General features: G+C 39.2%; 1 protein-coding gene across 1 annotated transcript in view; it reads left to right on the top strand.

Moving 5' to 3' along the window:
* The window catches only part of LOC26531740 (piezo-type mechanosensitive ion channel component), a 31635-nt gene extending 19931 nt beyond the window's left edge, over nt 1-11704 (top strand). Inside the window, exons 8-9 of the mRNA XM_032433165.2 lie at nt 11479-11626; nt 11696-11704. Of these exons, the coding sequence (XP_032289056.2) occupies nt 11479-11626; nt 11696-11704 (157 nt within the window). The remainder of the gene's footprint in view (nt 1-11478; nt 11627-11695) is intronic.
* Nucleotides 11705-24831: the final 13127 nt, after the last annotated feature.

Genomic DNA, 24831 nt, shown 5'->3' with positions numbered 1-24831 from the left:
ATGGCCAAACTGCTACCTTCATTCGACATTCGATGCCGGCCCCAATCCAATTTCATATTGCTGGGCATATCAGCAACAAGCTCGCTCAGCAGCGTGGGATCGTAAAGATATTCGTGCATACCAATGGCCGCTATCGTTGCGCAGAAGTTTTGGACAGCTAGCGCCAGTCGGATAACGGTGTTCAAGTTGTCCTACCATATTGCTGGTTCCTCTCGGAGCTTTTACTGCAGAGCAGCATGTACTATTTCAGAGCGGCCATACAACATTCGCATCGTGCCTATAGCATACGGCACTGTAGCTGGGATCATAAGTTTCCACGCGCCGCATCCAGGGCTTGCCCTCTGAGGCACTTCTAAAGCCTGATGAGATTTTCCTCGTTGCTGAATCCACATCTCTCTGTGGATTGCTCATAATTGCTGATAAAGATCGACCATTCCTCTGGTTTGCCTGTAAAAATTGACATGTCGCGCGCTGATTTGCGCAGGTGGCAGCGATCCATTCCACGGCGTCGCTTTATTACAATGCGCATTGTCAAATTGCTGCCGTGGCACGTGCTCAATCGATCTATTGAGCGCTCCCAGACCTGTGTGGCCCGTGTACGCGGCAGTAATGGGCTCCGTAGCCTGGTTAAACACCGCCGTATTTGCTTGATATGGCAAACTGGGGTGTACACTCCAATTAGCCGCAACCTGTTTCTGCTTGTAGATCACGTTCTGGTATCCCAAAGGGTCGAAAAGAGCTCCTACTTTCTCAGTTCTTTGCTGCATTGTGGAACTGTCCCTTGGACCAGTAGCAGCGGACGACGTAGACGGACAGCCGCTATAAGTTTCTATGATTGCTGCCCCGCTACATTTTTCTTCACCGGCGACTTTATCTTGTACTCCAGCAGGAACAGGCGATCCGTTAGCCTGTCCCGTTGACCATGCCGTTACAAGCGTTGCAGTTCCACCGGGTTGAATACTACTTGTCGTCCTTCTCGCACTTGCATCTTGTTCATCACCGTCAGCCATCTCGCCATACCAATACTATGAAATCCGCTTTGACGTTATGGCTGCTAATTGTGACTCTAGCTCTTGTACCACGTGTCTCTCTATAGGCAGCTAAGGTTGTGACTTTGCAAGTTGCTTGCTTCGCAGAAATCTCCGCCGTAGCAGAAAATCCCTCGGACACTCTCTGCTGCAGAGAATATTTCAGAATGTTGGCACCGAGACTCGTGCCGGGGCGCGTATTCGGCAGGGACTTCTAGCGTCGAAAGAAACAACTCGATTCAATTCGATTCGTACGAGGCGGTACGATATAATATAATTCGAACGCTGAAATCTTTATTATTCTTTCATTATTTAACAACCTATATTTTACATGATTATGAGACTTACATTCGTGCTCCTCACGCGCTTCTGTTCTCTTTCACTTCTGCTCAGCTGCAAGCACAAAACGAAAATGAGCCTCGACAAAAATGCAGCTTGTGCAGCTGCGTGCGATCGACTTATCATGTAAAAACTAATTCTAACGGTGCGCTTCCAGTGTAAGCAGCGAGGGCTGCTTACAGAAAAAATGCGAGATCCAGTAGGACTTAGTCAACAGCTATTTTCACTTCGCCCCGTAACACAAGGTTTAGATTGACTGTCTACAGATTTTCCTTTTAGTGCTTTGGATAATTGATTCATAATGTTAAGAATTGTCTGCTCATTACTTATCAAATTTGTAGCGTGGCTCTTCAGCTTAGTCTTTATTATGCTAACTGCAGTTAGTTCGTGGGTGCCTTTTAAGGAATCTATTAGATTCAATGCATCCAAAAAACTTTGTAGGCTTTCGGCCTTTCCATCGAACTCTGGTAAGAGTGACGAGGCTAATTTAAAAAACTCTACAACTGTCTGAGCCATGTTTACTAATTTTATTATTATCTATTTGGTGGTTTTCATTTGAGTTTGTCAACAGTGACTTATCAAATGTTATCGGCGTGTTTAACGCCGATGGTAAATAAAGCTGGAGATAGTATTTTTCGTTTAAGCTTACCAGATTATCCTTTAGGCGTTGTAAAATGTCTGAAGTTGGGACTCTCTGTAAGCTTGTGAGTTTATGCTGCCACTCCTCAATTAAGCTCGTAGGATTGGATGCTCTTCAATGGTCGACCTAATTTGTATACCCGGGTCATACTATCCCTTTTGTATTTTTGTACAATGGAGTAACGGTGATAAATCTAAATGAAATGTATCCATACATAAAGTTTCTAATTCATATATGCTTACTGGGGTCGTTGAGACCAATTTTTGAATTCTTTCATTAGAATAGGTATCTCTAACATAGACCTCACTAATGGCTTCTATTGTGTCCATTTTTAAGAATCTTCTGATTATCCCTTTTTTTCAATTTTTATATATGTCATTTTTAGTTTAATTTAATTATTTTATATCTCATTGTATACATTCTTATATTTTATATTTCTAAAACATTTTAACATTTTTGCGTAAGTATTTATTTTTTAAACATTTGTTGTGCAGTTTCTAAATTTTATAAAACATTTTTATGCACATTATGATTACTATTATTATTGACAATGTTACAATAAGCTTTTGATCTGGAGTCTCGACTTCAACTTTATTTATAACATTAGCAGTGGAGTCCACTGTCTTGATATCTACTAAACCCATTTTGGATCTGTTTTCTAAGTGTATTGATGATCTTATGCCATATATATATGGCTTATTTTGCGATTGAAATTTGGTTTTACTTATTTAATTATCCTCATACATAGCATAATTATGGTTTTCACAGGATCCTACCTACCGTTTCGCATAGCCTTATGGGCTATGCTTCAAATCGGGCAGAAAAGATTGTGCTCAATTTTACAACAATTTTTATGTTTATTAATAATAATAAGTGCAGTTATGCTGCATCAGATGCTCGTCCGCTGCATCAGCTAGGCGTCGCCGGATGTGGCACGCTGATGCTCCCTCGTTGACGCAAGTGGCAGTGTGGCTTTCGCGCTTATTGATTGGCTGCTGCTGATGTTCTGGGCCTATGAGCTCAGGCGGGGCCGGTGCCGGTCATCGCACAGGTCGTATTCGTCATGCACGTTGAGTTGTATGCTCCACTAAAGAGCGATCCAGTGCAGTCGTTAAGGCATGTTTGTTTCATCTTTGGGATCTGAGACGGCGGTGGTGGTATTATTACTTGTTTCTTACATATATTGCTAATAGAGTAGTGAGTTGAGTCAATGGGGTTCTTTTTTATTAGGCTAGATTCTAAAAATCTTATTTGCCTGTAACTTTTGGAATGTTGCCTAAGCAGGTGGGGGTGATTTTGTGTATAATAGCCACTTAATGTGGGCTATTCTTTCTATTTTTTAGTTTTCTGACCACCCCTGTGTTTTCCCATTGGCGCACTCTACTCACTCTGTAATTTGTAGTTTTGGTTGGTTATTGAAATAGAATACATTTATTTAAAGTCAATATAATACACTTAGCCTATGGATACTTATGCTGATATTGGTTAACAGCTACAAAGAGAGGGAAAGTGAGTAGCTTGCATATGCCTGTGTTAGTAAGCATATATGTTGCTCATGGAATGCGCTCAGACGGAGCGTGGGAAGTGCAGCTTAAACATAAACGGTCAGCTAGAGAACCTAGTGACCTGCGCTGCGTAATATGAGCCAGAGCCAATATATAAAGTGGCTCTGGGATTGTTTTATGTATAATTGTTATTGTATGTGACAAAGTGCCACATACTTTATATAGGGTGTTCTTTTAAGGCATATACTATTAAATATGCTTTTAAATAATTACGGCGTCAGCGTAGTAAACAAGCCTTCCTCTCATAGCACGTCTAATGGACAGGCAGAAGGCTTTCACAGCACTCTTTTGATAATAGCTAGGTGCTTAAAGCTACAAAGGGTATAATTGACACGGTCGAACTCATCCTGCAGGCCACAGAGTCTTTGAAGTAGGTGAAAAGGTTCTGGCTTAGACGAACCGCAACTAGGCAACTAGTTTCTTATTATTATTAATAATATTATAAATAATACTATAATTTGGTACCACAAAAAGAGCGCTATCGTCCAGGCCATCAGCTCTCCTTAAAATAATTGCTTTTATATTTGACTGGTTAAGTTACGTGCCTTAATAAAGTTGTGAGTCTTATCTATGTTAGAGGGCGAGACTAGGGATAAGTAAGTCGATGGTAATGAGTTAGGGAAGTGGGTTCTCCGTATCTTTTCCAGTATTCGGCAAGTATATAGGATGTGGGTGCAATGTCCGATTCGAAGGCGAACGAAGATTGCACAATTCGATCAAGAAAAGTTGACAGGGAAATGCATTTTTTTTTTTTGTAATAATACAATAATACCTTTTGCGGAGCTTCTTATAAGTGTGTCCCGAATCTAGACAATTGTTGGGTTGGAGTTGAAAATGTTGTCGATGCCATATCGACACTAGACAGACTGTCGGTGCAGATGTTAAATTTTCCAGATTTTCTTTGAGTGTAGCTTATATTATTTAGAATGGCTACTGCTTCCGCCGAGAATATCAAGCATTATTCTGGGAGGCATCGAGCTGTAATAGTTTTGCCATTTTGATCGACGCTTGCAAACGCATTGATATCGTCTGTTTGTAGCATCAATGAATAACCTAGTTAAGTTTTAATAAATTGGTTTGCCTGACTCTTCGGCAAATAGCTTACGGGAAATTCACCATTGGTGCTATTCTTTGGATATTGGCGTAGCGCGGTGTTGATGGAAGATGTGCGCAGAAGCCACAGTGGTGCTGTTGGCTTTCTAGCCAAAGGTGGTGGTAAAATGTTTAGTTCCCTGGAGAGGGCGGCGCATCGACGTAGTGTGGTACTTGCATTTTATTCTCTTATTAACAGCCTTATGCATATCATTTTGAAGCATGTCCTTAATTTTACTGAATATTATGGCATCATCTGCGTACATTATAATCCTAATTTCCTTATATTTCAAACAAATTCTGTGATTTTCTTTAAATGCGATAATAAATAAAAATTACAAACAGCGGCGATCCTTGAGGAATGCCGTTGTGCAGATTGTGGTAGTTGGATCCTAGCGTTGTTGATCCCACCCCGAAATGAGCGCCGGGTCATAAAATCCTTCACTATACTGAAGATTTTCACACTCACCCCCACTTGGCGAGCTGTTGAAGAACTGAATGAACTTCGAAGCGATCAAATGTTTTTCAAAATCAGTCGCCGAAAAGGTGACATGATTTTTGGTCGAAAGAGCATATGATACGAATCGCTGCAACTGCAGGAGGGATCCATCGTGCTGTGCTTGGGTTTGAATTGATCTTATGAATTTATTTTTGGTAATATACCACAAAAGTCTGCGAGCTATCATTTTCTTGAAAGTTTTGGCCATTCTTGAAAGAAAGAAAATAGGTCGGTAACTGGAAATTTAAGAAGACGTCTTGTTTCGCTTTGGAATAGGCACTATAACTGCGATTTCCATGAATGGGGATTGACGTTGAGTTGTATGCTCCACTGAAGAGCGATCCAGTGCAGTCGTTAAGGCATGTTTGTTTCATCTTTGGGATCTGAGACGGCGGTGGTGGTATTATTACTTATTTCTTACATATATTGCTAATAGAGTAGTGAGTTGAGTTAATGGGATTCTATTTTATTAGGCTACTTTTTAGAAAATCTTATTCTGCCTGTAACTTTTGGAATGTTGCCTGAGCAGTTGGGGGTGATTTTGTGTATAATAGCCACTTAATGTGGGCTATTCTTCCTATTTTTTTAGTTTTCTGAGCACCCCTGTGTTTTCCCATTGGCGCACTCTACTCACTCTGTAATTTGTAGTTTTAGTTGGTTATTGAAATAGAATAAATTTATTTAAAGTCAATATAATACACTTAGCCTATGGATACATGTATATACTTATGCTGTTATTGGTTAACAGCTACAAAGAGAGGGAAAGTGAGTAGCTTGCATATGCCTGTGTTAGTAAGCATATATGTTGCTCATGGAATGCGCTCAGACGGAGCGTGGGAAGTGCAGCTTAAGCATAAACGGTCAGCTAGAGAGCCTAGTGACCTGCGCTGCGTAATATGAGCCAGAGCCAATATATAAAGTGGCTCTGGGCTTGTTTTATGTATAATTGTTATTGTATGTGACAAAGTGCCACATACTTTATATAGGGTGTTCTTTTAAGGCATATACATACTACAGAAGCAAACTACGCTACTAACGCTAACAAACTACGACACTTTCTTTACGGGGCTAAAGATATAAACATTATTACTGACCACCAGCCTCTTAAGTTCTCGGTACCCGAGAGCAATTCCAATGCAAAAATAAATCGCTGAAAAGCGTTTAAGTTTATGAAGCAGGGGCCAGGCTTTTATATAAGCCTGGCAAAGAGAATCATGTTGCTGACGCACTTACTCATGAGAACGTGAACGCCACGCAGGGCAATCGCGATGAGCTAGATTCTGACGCGGTTACAATTTACAATGAATTGTCCCTGTCTTACACAATCGATTTGACGGAGAAACCGATAAACTGCTTTCGGAACCATATGGCATTACAAGAGGCACGCTTTCTTCTGAAGAGGAATTTCATACTTTTCATCGAAAAAAAACGGAACATAATAAATTTCGTCGATAAGGACACCCTAAACGAAACAGTAAAGACCGTCATTAACCCAAATGTGGTTAAAGCGTTTTACTGTACTCTCCCAATCCTTTCCGACCACGAGATTTCGGTATTGCAAAAACTTCGTGGCCGACACGTTTGACGTCCGTGATAGAAGAGAAATCTTCACTAAGGAACACAATCGAGCCCATAGGCAGGCTCAGGAGAATGTGAAACTGGTTATGACGGAATACTATTTTCCTAAAATGACCAAATTGGCTAATGAGGGGGTCGTTATCTGTTACATTGGTACAAAAGATAAATACGAAGGACACCCAAAGCAGCAGGAATTTGACCAACGCAACTTCCCTCAAAAACAGGAGAAATGTTACATATCGACATTTTCTCGACAGACAAAAAATTCTTTTTGACTTGCGTGGACAAATTCTCAAAGTTTGCGGTGGCTCGTGACCGCCCCTGATAAATTTAAGGAATATTTTCCCTTCGGCTAAGCAGGTATATTGCGACAATGACCTCGCATTCATGTCAGAGACAATCAGGTCTCTGCTATTAAATAATTACGGCGTCAGCGTGGTAAACAAGCCTTCCTCTCATAGCACGTCTAATGGACAGGTAGAAGGCTTTCACAGCACTCTTTTGATAATAGCTAGGTGCTTAAAGCTACAAAAGGGTATAATTGACACGTTCGAACTCATCCTGCAGGCCACAGAGTCTTTGAAGTAGGTGAAAAGGTTCTGGCTTAGACGAACTGCAACTAGACAACTAGTTTCTTCTTATTATTATTAATATTATATTTAATACTATAATTTGGTACCACAAAAAGAGCGCTATCGTCCAGGCCATCAGCTCTCCTTAAAATAATTGCTTTTATATTTGACTGGTTAAGTTACGTGCCTTAATAAAGTTGTGAGTCTTATCTATGTTAGAGGGCGAGACTAGGGATAAGTAAGTCGATGGTAATGAGTTAGGGAAGTGGGTTCTCCGTATCTTTTCCAGTATTCGGCAAGTATATAGGATGTGGGTGCAATGTCCGATGCGAAGGCGAACGAAGAATGCACAATTCGATCAAGAAAAGTTGACAGGGAAATGCAGTTTTTTTTTTTCTTCTTATAAGTGTGTCCCGAATCTAGACAATTGTTGGGTTGGAGTTGAAAATGTTGTCGATGCCATATCGACACTAGACAGACTGTCGGTGCAGATGTTAAATTTTCCAGATTTTCTTTGAGTGTAGCTTATAGCATTTAGAATGGCTACTGCTTCCGCCGAGAATATCGAGCATTATTCTGGGTGGCATCGAGCTGTAATAGTTTTGCCATTTTGATCGACGATTGAAAACATATTGATATCGTCTGTTTGTCACTGAATAACCAAGTTAAGTTTTTATAAATTGGTTTGCCTGACTCTTCGGCAAATAGCTTACGGGAAATTCAGCATTGGTGCTATTTTTTGGCGGTGTTGATGGAAGATGTGCGCAGAAGCCACAGTGGTGCTGTTGGCTTTCTAGCCGAAGGTGGTGGTAAAATGTTTAGTTCCCTGGAGAGGGCGGCGCATCGACGTAGTGTGGTACTTGCATTTTATTCTCTTATTAACAGCCTTATGCATATCATTTTGAAGCAGTTGGTTTGGGGAGCAGAAAAGTTTTGGTATAAGTTTAGTTGTCGTTTATATAATTTTGTCCTCGATAGAGGGCAGACCAGCTACCACTAGAATGTACCTTATTGGGGATGTTGGAAAGGCATTAATACTTCGGCAAACAGCAGTATGGCAGGCTGGCTTAAGCATTCGACTTGGCACGCCAACCATATATTGGCAATGCATTGTGAGATTATTGTTAATTAGTGAGTTTTTAGAGGTAAGGTATTTAATTTAATTAATTTAAGTCATTCTCTTATCGAAATATACTCCGAGTATCCTAAGAGCCTGGACGCATTCTATGGCAAAATTATTAAAGCTCAAACTAGTGTATGTACGTCGGTTTTTTTTTTTTGCAGATTTGCAGGATTTTACATTTATTAGGTGAAAGGGTTGCACCAGAGACTAGCCCCCAATTATAAATTTCATTAAGTATATTACTAAAAATTATATTAAATTTAACAATGTCCTTAATTTTAATGAATATTATGGCATCATCTGCGTACATTATAATCCTAATTTCCTTATATTTCAAACAAATTCTGTGATTTTCTTTAAATGCGATAATAAATAAAAATTACAAACAACGGCGATCCTTGAGGAATGCCGTTGTGCAGATTGTGGTAGTTGGATCCTAGCGTTGTTGATCCCAGCCCGAAATGAGCGCCGGGTCATAAAATCCTTCACTATACTGAAGATTTTCACACTCACCCCCACTTGGCGAGCTGTTGAATAACTGAATGAACTTCGAAGCGATCAAATGGTTTTTCAAAATCAGTCGCCGAAAAGGTGACATGATTTTTGGTCGAAAGAGCATATGATACGAATCGCTGCAACTGCAGGAGGGAATCCATCGTGCTGTGCTTGGGTTTGAATTGATCTTATGAATTTATTTGTGGTAATATACCACAAGAGTCTGCGAGCTATCATTTTCTTGAAAGTTTTGGCCATTCTTGAAAGAAAGAAAATAGGTCGGTAACTGGAAATTTAAGAAGACGTCTTGTTTTGCTTTGGAATAGGCACTATAACTGCGATTTCCATGAATGGGGATACCGGCCCACCTTAAACATGCAATTATAAAACCTTAAAAGCTCTGCCTTGCCTGATGGCCGGTACCTGCTTTAGCATAGGATATGAAATACGGTCGTGACCGGGTGTATTACCCTTGGCTTTTTGTAGCGCAGTTACGAGCTCAAGTTCTGTGAGGTCGAATTCGAGTTGCCTGGCTGACAAGCTAAAGCTGCTGGGAGAGTGCAAATATTCAAGGGATAATTTCATTGGTCGAATGTATACGTTATCAAAGTTACTGTTCTTCGAATAGTCTGACTAATTTTTGGAAAATTCGTTGGCTATATCAAAAGGGAAGGTTATTAAACTGTTGTTCGAGTTGATGCATTTTAACTGCGGGGCTGGGATTCCCACAAGTGATTTTATGTCAGGCCAAATTTGTTTTGATGTAGACTGAGGTGTTATGTTGGATGTGAAGGTACCAAAGCACTCCTCTTGGCTATTTTAACTGCACGCTTGAAGAGAGCATTCGATCGATTTTATTGGCAATAAGATTCGCGTCTTTCATTCTATGCTTATAGGCTTGCCAGAGCTGTTACTTCCTTTCCCGTAGATTCCCAAGATTATTATTCCACCAACGTAGTTTTTTATACCCTGAACTCATTAAAAATGGGAATAAGGTTATATTTTATTTGTGCAAAATGCAAATGTTTGTAACAGGCAGAAGGAAGCATCGACCCAATAAAGTATATATATTCTTGATCAACACCAATAGCCAAGTCGATCTAGCCATGTCCGTCTGTCTGTCTGTCCGTATGTCCGTATGTATGAACGCAAGGATCTCAGAACCTATAAGAGTTAGAGACTTAAAATTTTTGATATCGGTCCTCCTAGTGCCTGCGCAGATCGAGTTTGTTTCCGATAATCGATAACTTACTCCGTTTCCAAGCAATCGATATCGACATCCTGATTTTTGAGCAAATTGGGTACATAATAAGAGCTAGAGTCACAAAACATGATATGTTGCTTCTAGAATATTATATATATGTCAAGTATCTTTCATTTTATACCTATTGCCGCCTCCCCGCTACCACCCCACAGCTATAAATCAAGTTAATAACCCAACTTTTATTGCCAACCAGCCAAGTAACCGCACTACTTGCTGCCGTCTCTCCTCAACAGCCACACCAGCCCAAAAAAAAAAAAATGGTTTCCCCAATAGGTCTCAAGCTTGCGACTGACAACACAACTTGACACCGCCTCTACTCAACAGCCACATCAATATTTGAGTCTTAGTGAGAAAAAAAACCAATAAAATAGTAGCACAGCAAACAATACAGTCGCAATTATAATGATTTTGATGAATACGAAACAGAATATATGAATATGTGTGTGTACATTCATACTGATGTTCTTCGAATTTGCGCTGGTGCCGCAAACTCGTATTTCTTAACCGATCTTCATGAATTTTTTACAGCATTACTTATAGTATCATAGAATATTTGTGTATTCTCAAAAAGTCAATTGCGTTTAAATTGTGGCTTAAATGGCAATAGCAGTTGGGTTATTATCTTGATTTAAGGTAGTAGCGGGGAGGTGGTGATAGGCATAAAATTAAGCTCTTATTATTTACCAATTTGCTTAAAAAACCATAATTTCGATATCGATTATTATCGATTGCTTGGAAGTGGAGTACACTATCGACCATCGGAAACGATGATTCTGAGACCCTTGCGTTCATACATACGAACAGACGGACAGACAGACAGACGGACATGGCTAGATCGACTCGGCTATTGGTGCTGATCAAGAATATAAATACTTTATGGGGAAGGAGGTACTTCCTTCTGCCTGTTACATACATTTGGATTTTGCACAAATACAATATACCCTTTTACCCACTTTTAATGTGTTCGGGGTATAAAAATGCGCGCGGCGTGAAATGCATTGGGTGTTGTTAGAAATAGGTTCAGAATATCCGTGACTAAGCCTTACTTATTTCAAGATGACTTTATATATGTCATAACACTTATACCTTCAAAGTCTATATGTCCATTCACTATTTATTTGTATAACTTTATGGGAGACTCTTTGCAACCAAATGATCCAATAAGGTTTTTCATTTGGAATAGGTTTATCTCCACTATTGAGCTTATCGTTAGATTTCGATAATTTCCTTAACATTTTATTAAACTGAAAATTAATACAAATATTATAATCTCCAACCCACAGACACAAAGGTGGACCTTCATCTGCAATAAATAAATTTTTTCTTGCTCTACTTCACAAGGCACGTTTATCTACCGATGTATATACGTTACTGTTCTTATGTGACTTTATAAATTTCTTTGTCTTGTTATTTGGATTCCCAAAGTTTGTGGTAAGTTGTTTTCTCTTGTAAGTCTTAATATTCTTAATTATATATGATGCTTCTGTAATGTCCTTCCAGGAATATTAATAATATTAATTCTTATTGTTACTTGTACAACAGAAAATCCAATTCATTGACAGACTTGTTATAAGCCACCACTTACCAAGCAACATATAAGCCGGACAACCAGTAGAAGACACTGGGGCGTCTCGTTTTATATGCGGCCAAATTCGCCTTCGTTTTTGTTCAGGTTCGACATACGCTCGGACAGCAAGAGAGAAAGGAATACATATGACTTGGGTGATAGAACGGCATCGCTGCTCTTTTTTATTCGCGAATACCGCAGGAAAATGAATTGGCTTACTTTCAGAGCTCTTTCAGCTTGTGTATTTTCCCGTGTACATGTACAGGTTTGCAACATCGTCGCGAAATCCCTGCATTTTAGCTCGTTATCGTTGGTAAGGGTACCTAAGCGCTGGCATGTGTGCATTTAAAATATTTTGAACTGGTTTTCACGTATACTTGCATATTTTGAATATGAATAGAAGAATTTATACGCTTGTGTGCATGTTGGTTGCCTGACTGCATGTGCCTTGCAAATTTGACAAGATTTGAAGCTTCTGTGATTTTTGTTTTTCAGGCGCTAAACACACACATACACATACAAAAATGTGTGTGACTGGACGACCAGTAGAAGCCGCTGGGACGCTGGTCCAAATTCGCCTTCATTTTTGTTCGGGTTCGCGACACGCTTGACCGTTTAGACAGCAAGAGAAGAAATACATATGACTTGGGTGATTGAACGGCATCGCTGCTCTTTTTTATGCGCTCACACTGCAGAAAACTGCTTTGGCTGTCAGTGATATTTCAATTCGTCTATTTACCCTTTAACTGTCAGTGTATGTGTATTTTTCTCAAAAGTCGGTGGCTGTCCCTTGCAAATTTGACAAGATTTGAAGCGCTAAACACACACATAGACACACACAATTGTGTGTGATTGGGAAGATCATGGGCGTAAAATTATATTAGGGTCTCATGCATTATTATTATTTTCATCGTTTGTTGTCTGGCTGACTGAATTATTGGTGCATAGAAATCAAACTTCAAACAATTAAAGGCAGATGATAGACAATGTAGTAAGTAGACAGACACAAGCAGAACATACATACACATCAACAACTACATACATACATACATACAGACATACATACATACTACTACATACATCATACACATAAATACATACATACATACAGACATACATACATACATACATACATACAGACATACATACATATACATACATACAGACATACTACATACATACATACATACATACATACATACATACATACATACATACATACATACATACTACATACAACATACATACATACATACATACATACATACATACATACATACATACATACATACATACTACATACATACATACATACATACATACATACATACATACATACATACATACATACAGACATACATACATACATACATACATACATACATACATACATACATACATACATACATACATACATACATACATACATACATACATACATACATACATACATACATACATACATACATACATACATACATACATACATACATACATACATACATACATACATACATACATACATACATACATACATACATACATACATACATACATACATACATACATACATACATACATACATACATACATACATACATACATACATACATACTTACTTGGATTCATTAAACGATGGTCTAAAGAGTTTAACGATCCTTTTATAACAAAACTTCTACACATCTCTCTTGTTCGCCCTATCCTTGAATACTGCTCTTGCATCTGGTCTCCACAGTATATCAACAGCCAGGATCGTATTGAATCTGTTCAGAAGCAATTTCTGCTTTTTACCTTACGAGGTTTAAATTGGGACCCTAATCTTCGGTTGCCGTCCTACTCCAGCAGACTGCTTCTTCTCAACCTTCCGTCGTTAATCAACCGTAGGACAATTCTCGGTGTTGTCCTTCTACATAAGTTGATTATTGGCGACATTGTTTCTCCTTTTCTGCTAGGGCGTCTTCAATTCTCTGTTCCGGCTAGACCAACCAGAAATTATCGCCCCTTATTACTATCTACGTGCTCAACTGATTACGCTATGCACAATTCTTTTCGCGTGCTATGTAAAAATTATAATAGTTTGCATCACGTTTTCTCTACCGAACTGTCTCTACCCCTAATAAAATCGTTGCTTTCAGGATACCTTCGGGAAGTCGCTGACCATTCCCAGCTATGAGCAGGGGCATAGCTAGCCGGACAGGCTGAAAAATTTTCCCCCACCGTGTCGGTGATTTCCCATTACTTTTCTCTTTGTCCTATCCACTTAACACTCTTTATCTAACTTACATTGCTTTACTTTATTAACAATTTTCTTACTTTCTTTTTTCCTTTTTATTGTATTTTCTTTATTAATATAGCAAATTAAGATTATTTTTAATTTCACTTGAGATCACTTTTTGCCTACTTACAACCTTCTGCTTAGATGTAGGCTCTAATAGCGTCACTGACAAAATTAGCTGTGAAAAGGGGCACAGCTGGCCGGACTGGCAAATAAAACACCTCCATCGGTCGGTGATGCTATTTAGAAAATTGTATCCTTTAACTAGGCTTTTAGCATATAATTATATTGTACAATCTTTTGAATAATGAGGAAGACACTCGCTTTGTCGACCATTAATAAATAAATAAATACATACATACATACATACATACATAAATACATGCATACATGCATACATGCATACATGCATACATGCATACATGCATACATGCATACATACATACATACATACATACATACATACATACATACATACATACAATACTCATTATAATAACTTCAGTGAACATCCTTCTAAAGATATATTTCCTTCATAAGAAATCACTAAGAAAACGTTACATGAGTCGGGGCAAAAATTTAGAAAGCCACAGCTTAAATATACTTGATGTATCGACAATTAGAACACCCTATTTTAGGAGCTACCGAAATTATTATTGTGCATTTGCACAAAGAATTAAAAATATCTATAAATGAAATGGACGCAAGTCGCTACCATTCTTAAGGAACAACGTGAGTAGTTTAATAAATCTTTCAAGTGCCTTAACAAAATTGCATCTTTCTCAAACGAGACAATGTTAAAACAATTAAAATTCTTGTACATTCCTAAAATATCAGCCGTCAACTTATATGTGACAATGCAACAAAACTAAAAGATTAGCATTTAACACAAACAGTTGATGTATTAAGCAAGTTAAGAGAAAACATTAGACAAATTTCGGAAAAGCATAATATAACAATATTTCTTCCAAATGCTCTTAACGCTTCAGCGTCATTCGACAAGAAACAACTTTCTTTGCCAGCTGATATTAAACTATCAGATTTTAAAGTAAGTTCCCAATCAATTGACAACACAATGGCCCAAACAGCTATACGTTTTCTCAAACTAGCCTCATCGCTCTTACCAGAGTTTAATGGAAAGGCAGAGCTTCAAAGATGCTTTAATTCTTATAGACTCACGAAAAGAAGATCATGAAGATCATGAAATAGCTGGAGGTCCTATAAAGACAAAATTAAAAGGCCATGCACCAAACTTGATAAGCGATTAAAATACAATTATTATTGTTATTATTATTACTGTACAAATTATCAGGAACGATGAAAGGAGAATCAGTTGAAGTGCTATCAGCTAAACTCATAAAACTACAGCAAAAGAGAAAAACTGCCAACACTTATACACAAGAAAATGAGCAACTGGTAAAAGCTCTGAGAGGTGCTTATATTAGGATATATTATATGATGGCTTAAATTCAGACATAGCCACCAAATATAGCGCTGTCGAAGCTGTAAAGACCATAACCAAGAACTGTGCTATAGATAAAGTAAAACTTATCATGCAGACAGACATTCCATAACATGAATGATCCCATATTCAAACTTGTCGATAGTTACACAGAAGCAACCGAACAAACTAATACAGTCCTTTATTACCCAAATACTCTCCTCGTGGTGGTAACCGCGGTAGAGGTAATTAAAGAGGCCGACCATACAGACATGGCAATAGAAACAATAATAACAGAGACAATCCTCGACGGCGGTTCATATAGAGGCGGCTCAAACAGAGGACACGGACAGCAAAACCAGATCCAAGTTACACAAGGTAACTCGGCAAACCAACAGGCCCCAAAATGAACATACTGGTAGGAAATTAACATTTTTTATTTATACAGGACATCTCAATCATAAAAGAAAATTCTGATCAATTTTAAGTTGTAATAATTTTCATATAGTAGAAAAAAATTTCCCGATCCCTGGAGACGGAATAATTGGAATAGATTGCAGAAAAATATTCAATTGTCAATTAGATTTCACTACAGAAAGTTTCTGTTTCATTTTAAAACCCAACTATATTGCACATTCTATACAAATACCAATTTTCCATAGTATCAACAACAACGAGATAATTATACCGTCACGCTGTGAAGTAATCAGAGAAATGAGCGTAGATACTTAATATAACCAAATACAAATACTTAATCAGAAGATTGTAGATGGAATAAAGAGTATAACGTTACCATTAAAGTCACAGCATTGCAAACTGTGCCAGAAAGGGACGTCACAGAACTCTTCTTCATCGTGACTGACCACAGATCTGCCGTCCGATTTCATAACACCAATAGTTATGAAGCCGCTTTCGCGTAAACAGTCCACTACAACTTCTAACCAAGTTAAGGTGCAAAACTACTTCTCTGCAAATTCACATGACGTTCCCCTTGGTACAGCCCTCATGCAAGTGTGTCATCTTGGCGCAAAATATACAGCTCGGGCACTAATCGACTCTGGGTCAGAAGCGACTATTATATTAGAGCAACTATTCAAAATAATAAAACTTTCCTATCAACCCGTCGACGCACAGGTCTCCGTTTTAAATCAAGCTATTTCGGCTCAGCCCTAAAAACTCTGTCATATTAGTATCGGCTCTCCAATAAAGCCTAGGGTCACATCGAAACCGATGCCCTCTTGCCTTCCTACAATATCCCCCAAAATGCTCTGAATGAACTGCCAAAATTACACTTAGGCGATCCTTCCGTCTATGGGAATTCACAGATGGACGTGCTTATTCGTGCAGATATCCCCATCCATATTATTAGCTCCTCTCTCAACATATGTGGCACTCTCTTTGGTCAAGAAGCGATTTTCGTCTAAGACCCGGGTAAAATCTGTCATATCTTTTCCTTCTCAAGTTTCGCTGAACCCAAATACGAAGTTAGATAAACTGCTCCACACCATGCTGTTCACAAGTATGAATCACCACGACCTAGCTTCGCGTCCGCACGAAAATGGTATTGGCAAAACCTTATGCATCCTAAACCCACGCCCTACTAGAGAATTCTGTTCTGAGCAAAGGATAGGGAGCTTCGTGACTTCAAGATCAATACAGTCACGTTTGGTGTCAACTGTGCCCGTTTCTTGGCAATCCGGGTACTACATAAGCTATCAGATGACGTTCGTTCGCTCTACCCCTTAGCAAGTCACATTACCGCAATCAAAATGTTTATCAACGATATACTGGCAGGAGCCAAATGTATAGCAGGTCTGGCATTGCAGAACTCCGCGAGGGCCTTAAATCTGCCGGGTCCCCTTGAGAAACTGGAAATATAATGAAAAAGGCTTGGAAAGAGCGATTTCCAAGGACTATCTGCTTCGCACCGACATCTTAGAAATCGAGAATGTCTGTTCGGCGAAGAGTCTCGGGGTCAAATGGAAAGCTCAGACCGACGAGTTCTAATTTGTTCCATCCGAGCTGACAACCAAGCAGTCCGTCCTATCACAGATTGCCAAACTGTTCGATATAGCAGGATGGCTGGCTGGTCCAGGCATTGTTCAGGCGAAAATATTTATGCATTTGATCTGCCTCCAAAAACTGGGCTGAGAGTCTTCTCAGTAAGTGGCAGTTATTCCTCCAAGAGTATCCGGGCATCAGTGCGATTCGTATCCATTGATGGGTCGAATTTTCTCACAGGGGAGTATTCAATACAATGGGTTTAACGACGCTTTGCTCATCTAACAGAAAACGAGGGTCGCTTTAGTCAAGACGGGGTCTTTGCCATGACTGGAGTTATGCGGGGAAGCACTTCTGTCCGAACGATTAGCTGAATTCAGCCCCCTGCTACCTTCCGCTGGTGTCGACTGGTTTTATTGGACAGAATCTACTATGGTGCTAGCCTGGCTGCATAAGCCACCATACGCATGGACCTCTTTTGTAACAAACAGGGTGGCAAAAATTACTCAGGCCACCGACTCCTATTAATATTCCCATGTACGATCCGAGTACAATACCCCACCACAAGCATTAGTTAACAACGAGCTGTGGTGGCATGGCCCGAATGGTTACGACTACCGCAGAGCCAATGGCCCATTCCTTCTGAACCCCATCTAGTTACGACAATAGCACACGAGCCTTGGGAGTAAAAAGACTGATTCTCCTCACTCAGAAACAAAAAAAGCCGTCAGAATACACGTGCTTGCGCACAAAAAAACAGCTCACTTCCAGCAAACTCCTTAGTTTGAACCCTTTTCTAGTTATAAAGGGAATTATTCGAGCATGTGTTCGTGTAAGAGGTACCGAAGTACTCAGCTACGATAAGCGACATTCGATAATACCGTTATACACGTGTATATATTCGCCTCTTTTAACCGCTTTTACTCATCGTATATCCATGCATGGAGGCATCTAGCTCATGATGCGTCTTATATGATGACAGGTCTGGATTCCAAACTCAAGGTGTTGGTCAAATCCACGGTGAATTAAACTAAAATATGCGTAATCGAAAAGGAGAAATTACAAACGCATCTCATGGGCGACTTACCTATGGAGAAAGTCACATCCTCACGGCCGTTCACTCATACAGGTGTCGATTTTGCAGGCCCTTCGAGATTAAAAATTACTCATGTCGCGCCTGCCTTATTACAAAAGGCTACGTGTTCGTTTTTTTGTGCTTCAGCACCAAAGCCATCCATCTACAGGCTACATCTGACCCAACCACAGAAAAATTCCTAGCGGCATTTGGGCGATATGTGGCTCAGCGGGGGTGCCCAGATCTAACGCTCTCCGGCAACGGCAAAAATTTCGTCGGAACGGCCAAATTTCTGTCACGCGATTTTGTGGAAATGCAACTTCAAAAATGAGTATCTTTTAGAACTGCAAAAAAGAACCAAATGGAACACTCCAACGCGAGATTTGCAACGTGACGATCTAGTCATTATTAAAGAAGATAATCTTACAGTTAATGACTGGTATCCGAGTCGAATCCAAACGACCTAACCTGGCGACGACCAAAGATTCCGAGTGCTCGACGTGCTAACAGCCCGGGGTGTCTCTAAGAGACCTATTGCGAAGCTTATCCAGCTCCCATTAGAACCGAATCTTCAATATTCCATCAATCCAACCCCTAGTAGAGACTAAAATCCTAGATCCACTGATCGACCATCCGTATAAAGCCGCATCATTAATGTTTATCATATTTAAACTGTTCACGAAACAGCACGATGTCTCTACGCCAACAGCAAGGCCGATCCAAGGGTCACCCGGCAACGGATTCGTTTCGATGCTGAGGAGTCTACGCACTGCGAAAGTGTCAGAAGTCACTACGGTTACTTCGAAGAAAAGGATCCGATGTGTCCTTGCACATCTGGAGTTGTGCGTTCTGTCCGAACTATCAACTGCACTCATCCCCCAGCTACGTTCCGCACCTTATTTTTATACCCTGAACCCATTAAAAATGGGTATAAGGCTATATTGCATTTGTGCAAAATCCAAATGTATGTAACAGGCAGAAGGAAGCATCTTCGACCCCATAAAGTATGTATATTCTCGATCAGCATCAATAGCCGAGTCGATCTAGTCATGTCCGTCTGTCCGTATGTATGATCGCAAGGATCACAGAACCTATTATAGCTAGAGACTTGAAATTTTAGATGTTAGTGCCCGCGCAGATCGAGTTTGTTTCCGATAATCCATAACTTACTCCATTTCCAAGCAATCGATAAAAATCGATATCGATATCCTTCTTATTGGGCAATTTTGGTAAGAACTAGAGTCAGCAGACATGATATGTTGCTTCTAGAATATATGTGTCAAGTATTTTTCATTTTATACCTACCGCCACCTCCCCGCTACCACCCGAGAGCTATAAATCAAAATAATAACCCAACTTTTATTGCCAACCAATTTAAGCAAAAATTTAAATGCAATTATCTTTTTCAGTATACTGTAGAAAATTTCATAAAGATCGGTTAAGAAAAAACCAAAGTTATATGCAACTGCACAATTGAATGGCGCAGCAGCTTTAAGAATTTCTGTATACATGTACACCTACACATTTATGCGCGTCTGCTTCGCATTCTTTCAGCATGGTGATTGCGACTTTTTTCTGAACGCTAGTTAAGTTCGTTTTTATTTTTTTTTTTTTTTTTTTTTTTATTTTTATTTATTTATTAATGGTCGACAAAACGAGTGTCTTCCTCATTATTCAAAAGATTGTACAATATAATTATATGGTAAAAGCCTAGTTAAAGGATACAATTTTCTAAATAGCATTACCGACCGATGGAGGTGTTTTATTTGCCAGTCCGGCCAGCTGTGCCCCTTTTCACAGCTAATTTTGTCAGTGAGGCTATTAGAGCCTACATCTAAGCAGAAGGTTGTAAGTAGGAAAAAAGTGATCTCAAGTGAAATTAAAAATAATCTTAATTTGCTATATTAATAAAGAAAATACAATAAATAGGAAAAAAGAAAGTAAGAAAATTGTTAATAAAGTAAAGCAATGTAAGTTAGATAAAGAGTGTTAAGTGGATAGGACAAAGAGAAAAGTAATGGGAAATAGCCGACACGGTGGGGGAAAATTTTTCAGCCTGTCCGGCTAGCTATGCCCCTGCTCATAGCTGGGAATGGTCAGCGACTTCCCGAAGGTATCCTGAAAGCAACGATTTTATTAGGGGTTGAGACAGTTCGGTAGAGAAAACGTGATGCAAACTATTATAATTTTTACATAGCACGCGAAAAGAATTGTGCATAGCGTAATCAGTTGTGCACGTAGATAGTAATAAGGGGCGATAATTTCTGGTTGGTCTAGCCGGAACAGAGAAATGAAGACGCCCTAGCAGAAAAGGAGAATCAATGTCGCCAATAATCAACTTATGTAGAAGGACAACACCGAGAATTGTCCTACGGTTGATTAACGACGGAAGGTTGAGAAGAAGCAGTCTGCTGGAGTAGGACGGCAACCGAAGATTAGCGTCCCAATTTAAACCTCGTAAGGCAAAAAGCAGAAATTGAACCCATTAAAAATGGGCATAAGGGTATATTGTATTTGTGCAATATCCAAATTTATGTAAAAGGCGGAAGGAAGCATCTCCGACCCCATAAAGTATGTATATTCTTGATCAGCATCAATAGCCGAGTCGATCTAGACATGTCCGTCTGTCTGTATGTCTGTAGGTATGAACACAAGGATCTTAGAACCTAAAACCTAGAGACTTAAAATTTTGGATGTAGGTGCTCCTAGTAACCGCGCAGATCGAGTTGAACCCATTAAAAATGGGTATAAGGCTATATTGCATTTGTGCAAAATCCAAATATATGTAACAGGCAGAAGGAAGCATCTCCGACCCAATAAAGTATATATATTATTGATCAGCATCAAAAGCTGAGTCGATCTAGCCATGTCCGTCTGTCTGTCTGTCCGTCTGTCCGTAAGTATGAAGGCAAGGATCTCAGAACCTATAAGAGCTAGAGTCTTGAATGTTTGGATGTAGGTGCTCCCAGTGCCCGCGCAGATCAAGTTTGTTTCCGATAATCCATAACTTTCTCCATTTCCAAGCAATCGATATCGATATCCTCTTATATGGATTATATTAATGTCAAGTATCTTTAATTTTATACCTACCGCCACCTCCCCGCAAACCCCAAAGAGCTATAAATCTAGTTAATAACCAAACTTTTATCGCCAACCAATTTAAGCCAAAATTTACAGCATTTATTGACTTTTTCAGAATACACAAATATTCTATGGTACAATAAGATATTTTTTTTATTTATTTATTTATTTATTAATGGTCGACAAAACGAGTGTCTTCCTCATTATTCAAAAGATTGTACAATATAATTATATGCTAAAAGCCTAGTTAAAGGATACAATTTTCTAAATAGCATCACCGACCGATGGAGGTGTTTTATTTGCCAGTCCGGCCAGCTGTGCCCCTGCTCATAGCTGGGAATGGTCAGCGACTTCCCGAAGGTATCCTGAAAGCAACGATTTTATTAGGGGTAGAGACAGTTCGGTAGAGAAAACGTGATGCAAACTATTATAATTTTTACATAGCACGCGAAAAGAATTGTGCATAGCGTAATCAGTTGTGCACGTAGATAGTAATAAGGGGCGATAATTTCTGGTTGGTCTAGCCGGAACAGAGAATTGAAGACGCCCTAGCAGAAAAGGAGAATCTATGTCGCCAATAATCAACTTATGTAGAAGGACAACACCGAGAATTGTCCTACGGTTGATTAACGACGGAAGGTTGAGAAGAAGCAGTCTGCTGGAGTAGGACGGCAACCGAAGATTAGGGTCCCAATTTAAACCTCGTAAGGCAAAAGAAAGAAATTGCTTCTGAACAGATTCAATACGATCCTGGCTGTTGTTATACTGTGGAGACCAGATGTAAGAGCAGTATTCAAGGATAGGGCGAACAAGAGAGATGTACAGAAGTTTTGTTATAAAAGGATCGTTAAACTCTTTAGACCATCGTTTTATGAATCCAAGTACACCTTTTGCCTCATTAACAATGGTATCTATATGAAGATATACTGTAGAAAATTGCATAATGATCCGTTAAGAAAAAACCAAAGTTATACGCAACTGCGTAGTTGAATTGGGCAGCAGCTTTAAGAATTTCTGTATACACACACACACATTTATGCGCCTCTAGTTCGCATTCTAACAGCATGGTAATTTCGACTTTTTTCTGTAATGCTATGTCAGTTCCTTTTTATACCCTGAACCCATTAAAAATGGGTATAAATGTATATTGTATTCGTTTAAAATCTTAATGTATGTAATAGGCAGAAGGAAGCATCTCCGAGTATATATATTCTTGATCAGGATCAATAGCCGAGTCGATCTAGCCATGTCCGTCTGTCTGTCTGCCCGTCTGTCCGTATGTATGAATGCAAGGATCGCAGAACCTATAAGAGCAAGAGACTTGAAATTTTAGATGTAGGTGCTCCGAAGGAAGCACCTCCGACCCCATAAAATATATATATTCTTGATCAGCATTAATAGCCGAGTCGATCTTGCCATGTACATTTGTCTGTCCGTCTGTCTGTCTGTCCGTCTGTCCGTATGTATGAAGGCAAGGATCACATAGCCTTTAAGAGCTAGGACATGAAATTTTAGATGTAGGTGCTCCTAGTGCCCGCGCAGATCGAATCTGTTTCCGACAATCGATATCGATATCCTGTTTTTTGGGCAATTTTGGTAAATAATAAGAGCTAGAGTCCACAAACATGATATGGTGCTTCTAGACTATTATATATATGTCAAGTATCTTTCATTTTATACCTACTGCTCCCTCACCGCTACCACCAAAGCGCTATAGATCAAGTTAATAACCCAACTTTTATTGCCAACCAATTTATGTACACACACACACATTTATGCGCGTCTGCTTCGCATTTTAACACCATGGTAGCTGCGCCTTTTTTCTGTAATGCTATTTTATTTCCTTTTTATAGCCTGAAACCATTAAAAATGTGTATAAGGGTATATTGTATTTGTGCAAAATCCAAATGTACGTAACTGGCACAAGAAAGCATCTCCGACCCAATAAAGTATATATATTCTTGATCAGCATCAATAGCCGAGTCGATCTAGCCATGTCCGTCTGTCTGTCTGTCTGTCCGTCCGTCCGTCTCTCCGTCTCTCCGTCTGATTGAGTTTGTTTCCGATAATCGTTAACTAACTCCGTTTCCAAGCTATCGATCAAAATCGACATCGATATCCTGTTTTTTGGGCAATTTTGGTAAATAATAAGAGCTAGAGTCACCAAACATGATGTGTTGCTTCCAGAATTATATATATGTCAAGTATCTTTCATTTTATACCTACCGCCACCTCCCCGCTATCACCAAAGAGCTATAGATCAAGTTAATAACCCAACTTTTATTGCCAACCAATTTAAGCTACAATTTAAATGCAATTGACTTTTTCAGAATACACAAATATTCTATAGTACAATAAGATATAATGTAGACAATTTCATAAAGATCGGATAAAAAAAAACAAAGTTATATGCAACTGGGCAATTAAATGGGGCACCAGCTTTAAGAATTTCTGTATACATGTACACTAACACATTTATGCGCGTCTGCTTCGCATTTTAACAGCATGGTGGTTGCGCCTTTCTTCTGTGATGCTATTTTATTTCCTTTTATAGCCTGAACCCATTAAAAATGGGTATAAGGGTATATTGTAGTTGTGCAAAATCCAAATGTATGTAACAGGCAGAAGGAATCATCTCCGACCCCAAAAAGTATATATATATTCTTGATCAGCATCAATAGCCGAGTCGATCTAGCCATGTCCGTCTGTCTGTTTGTCCGTCCGTCCGTCTCTCCGTCTCTCCGTCTGTCCGTCTGTCCGTATGTATGAACACAAGGATCTCAGATACTATAAGAGCTAGAAATTGAAATTGAAATTTTAGATGTAGGTGTTCCTAGTGCCCGCGCAGATCGAGTTTGTTTCCGAAAATCGATATCGATATCCTGTTTTTGGGCAATATTGGTAAATAATAAGAGCTAGAGACACCAAACATGATATGTTGCTTCTAGAATACTATATATATGTCAAGTATCTTTCATTTTATACCTACCGCCACCTCCCCGCTAACCCAACTTTTATTGCCAACCAATTTAAGCCACAATTTAAATGCAAGAGACTTTTTCAGAATACTGTAGAAAATTTCGTAAAGATCGGTTAAAAAAAAACCAAAGTTATAGGCAACTGCGCAATTGAATGGGGCAGTAGCTTTAAGAATTTCTGTATACATGTACACAAACACATTTATGCGCGTCTGCTT

Source organism: Drosophila virilis, chromosome 2 (assembly GCF_030788295.1).
Source record: "Drosophila virilis strain 15010-1051.87 chromosome 2, Dvir_AGI_RSII-ME, whole genome shotgun sequence".
Lineage (NCBI taxonomy): Eukaryota > Metazoa > Arthropoda > Insecta > Diptera > Drosophilidae > Drosophila > Drosophila virilis.
This window is presented reverse-complemented; position numbering and strand designations above follow the sequence as displayed.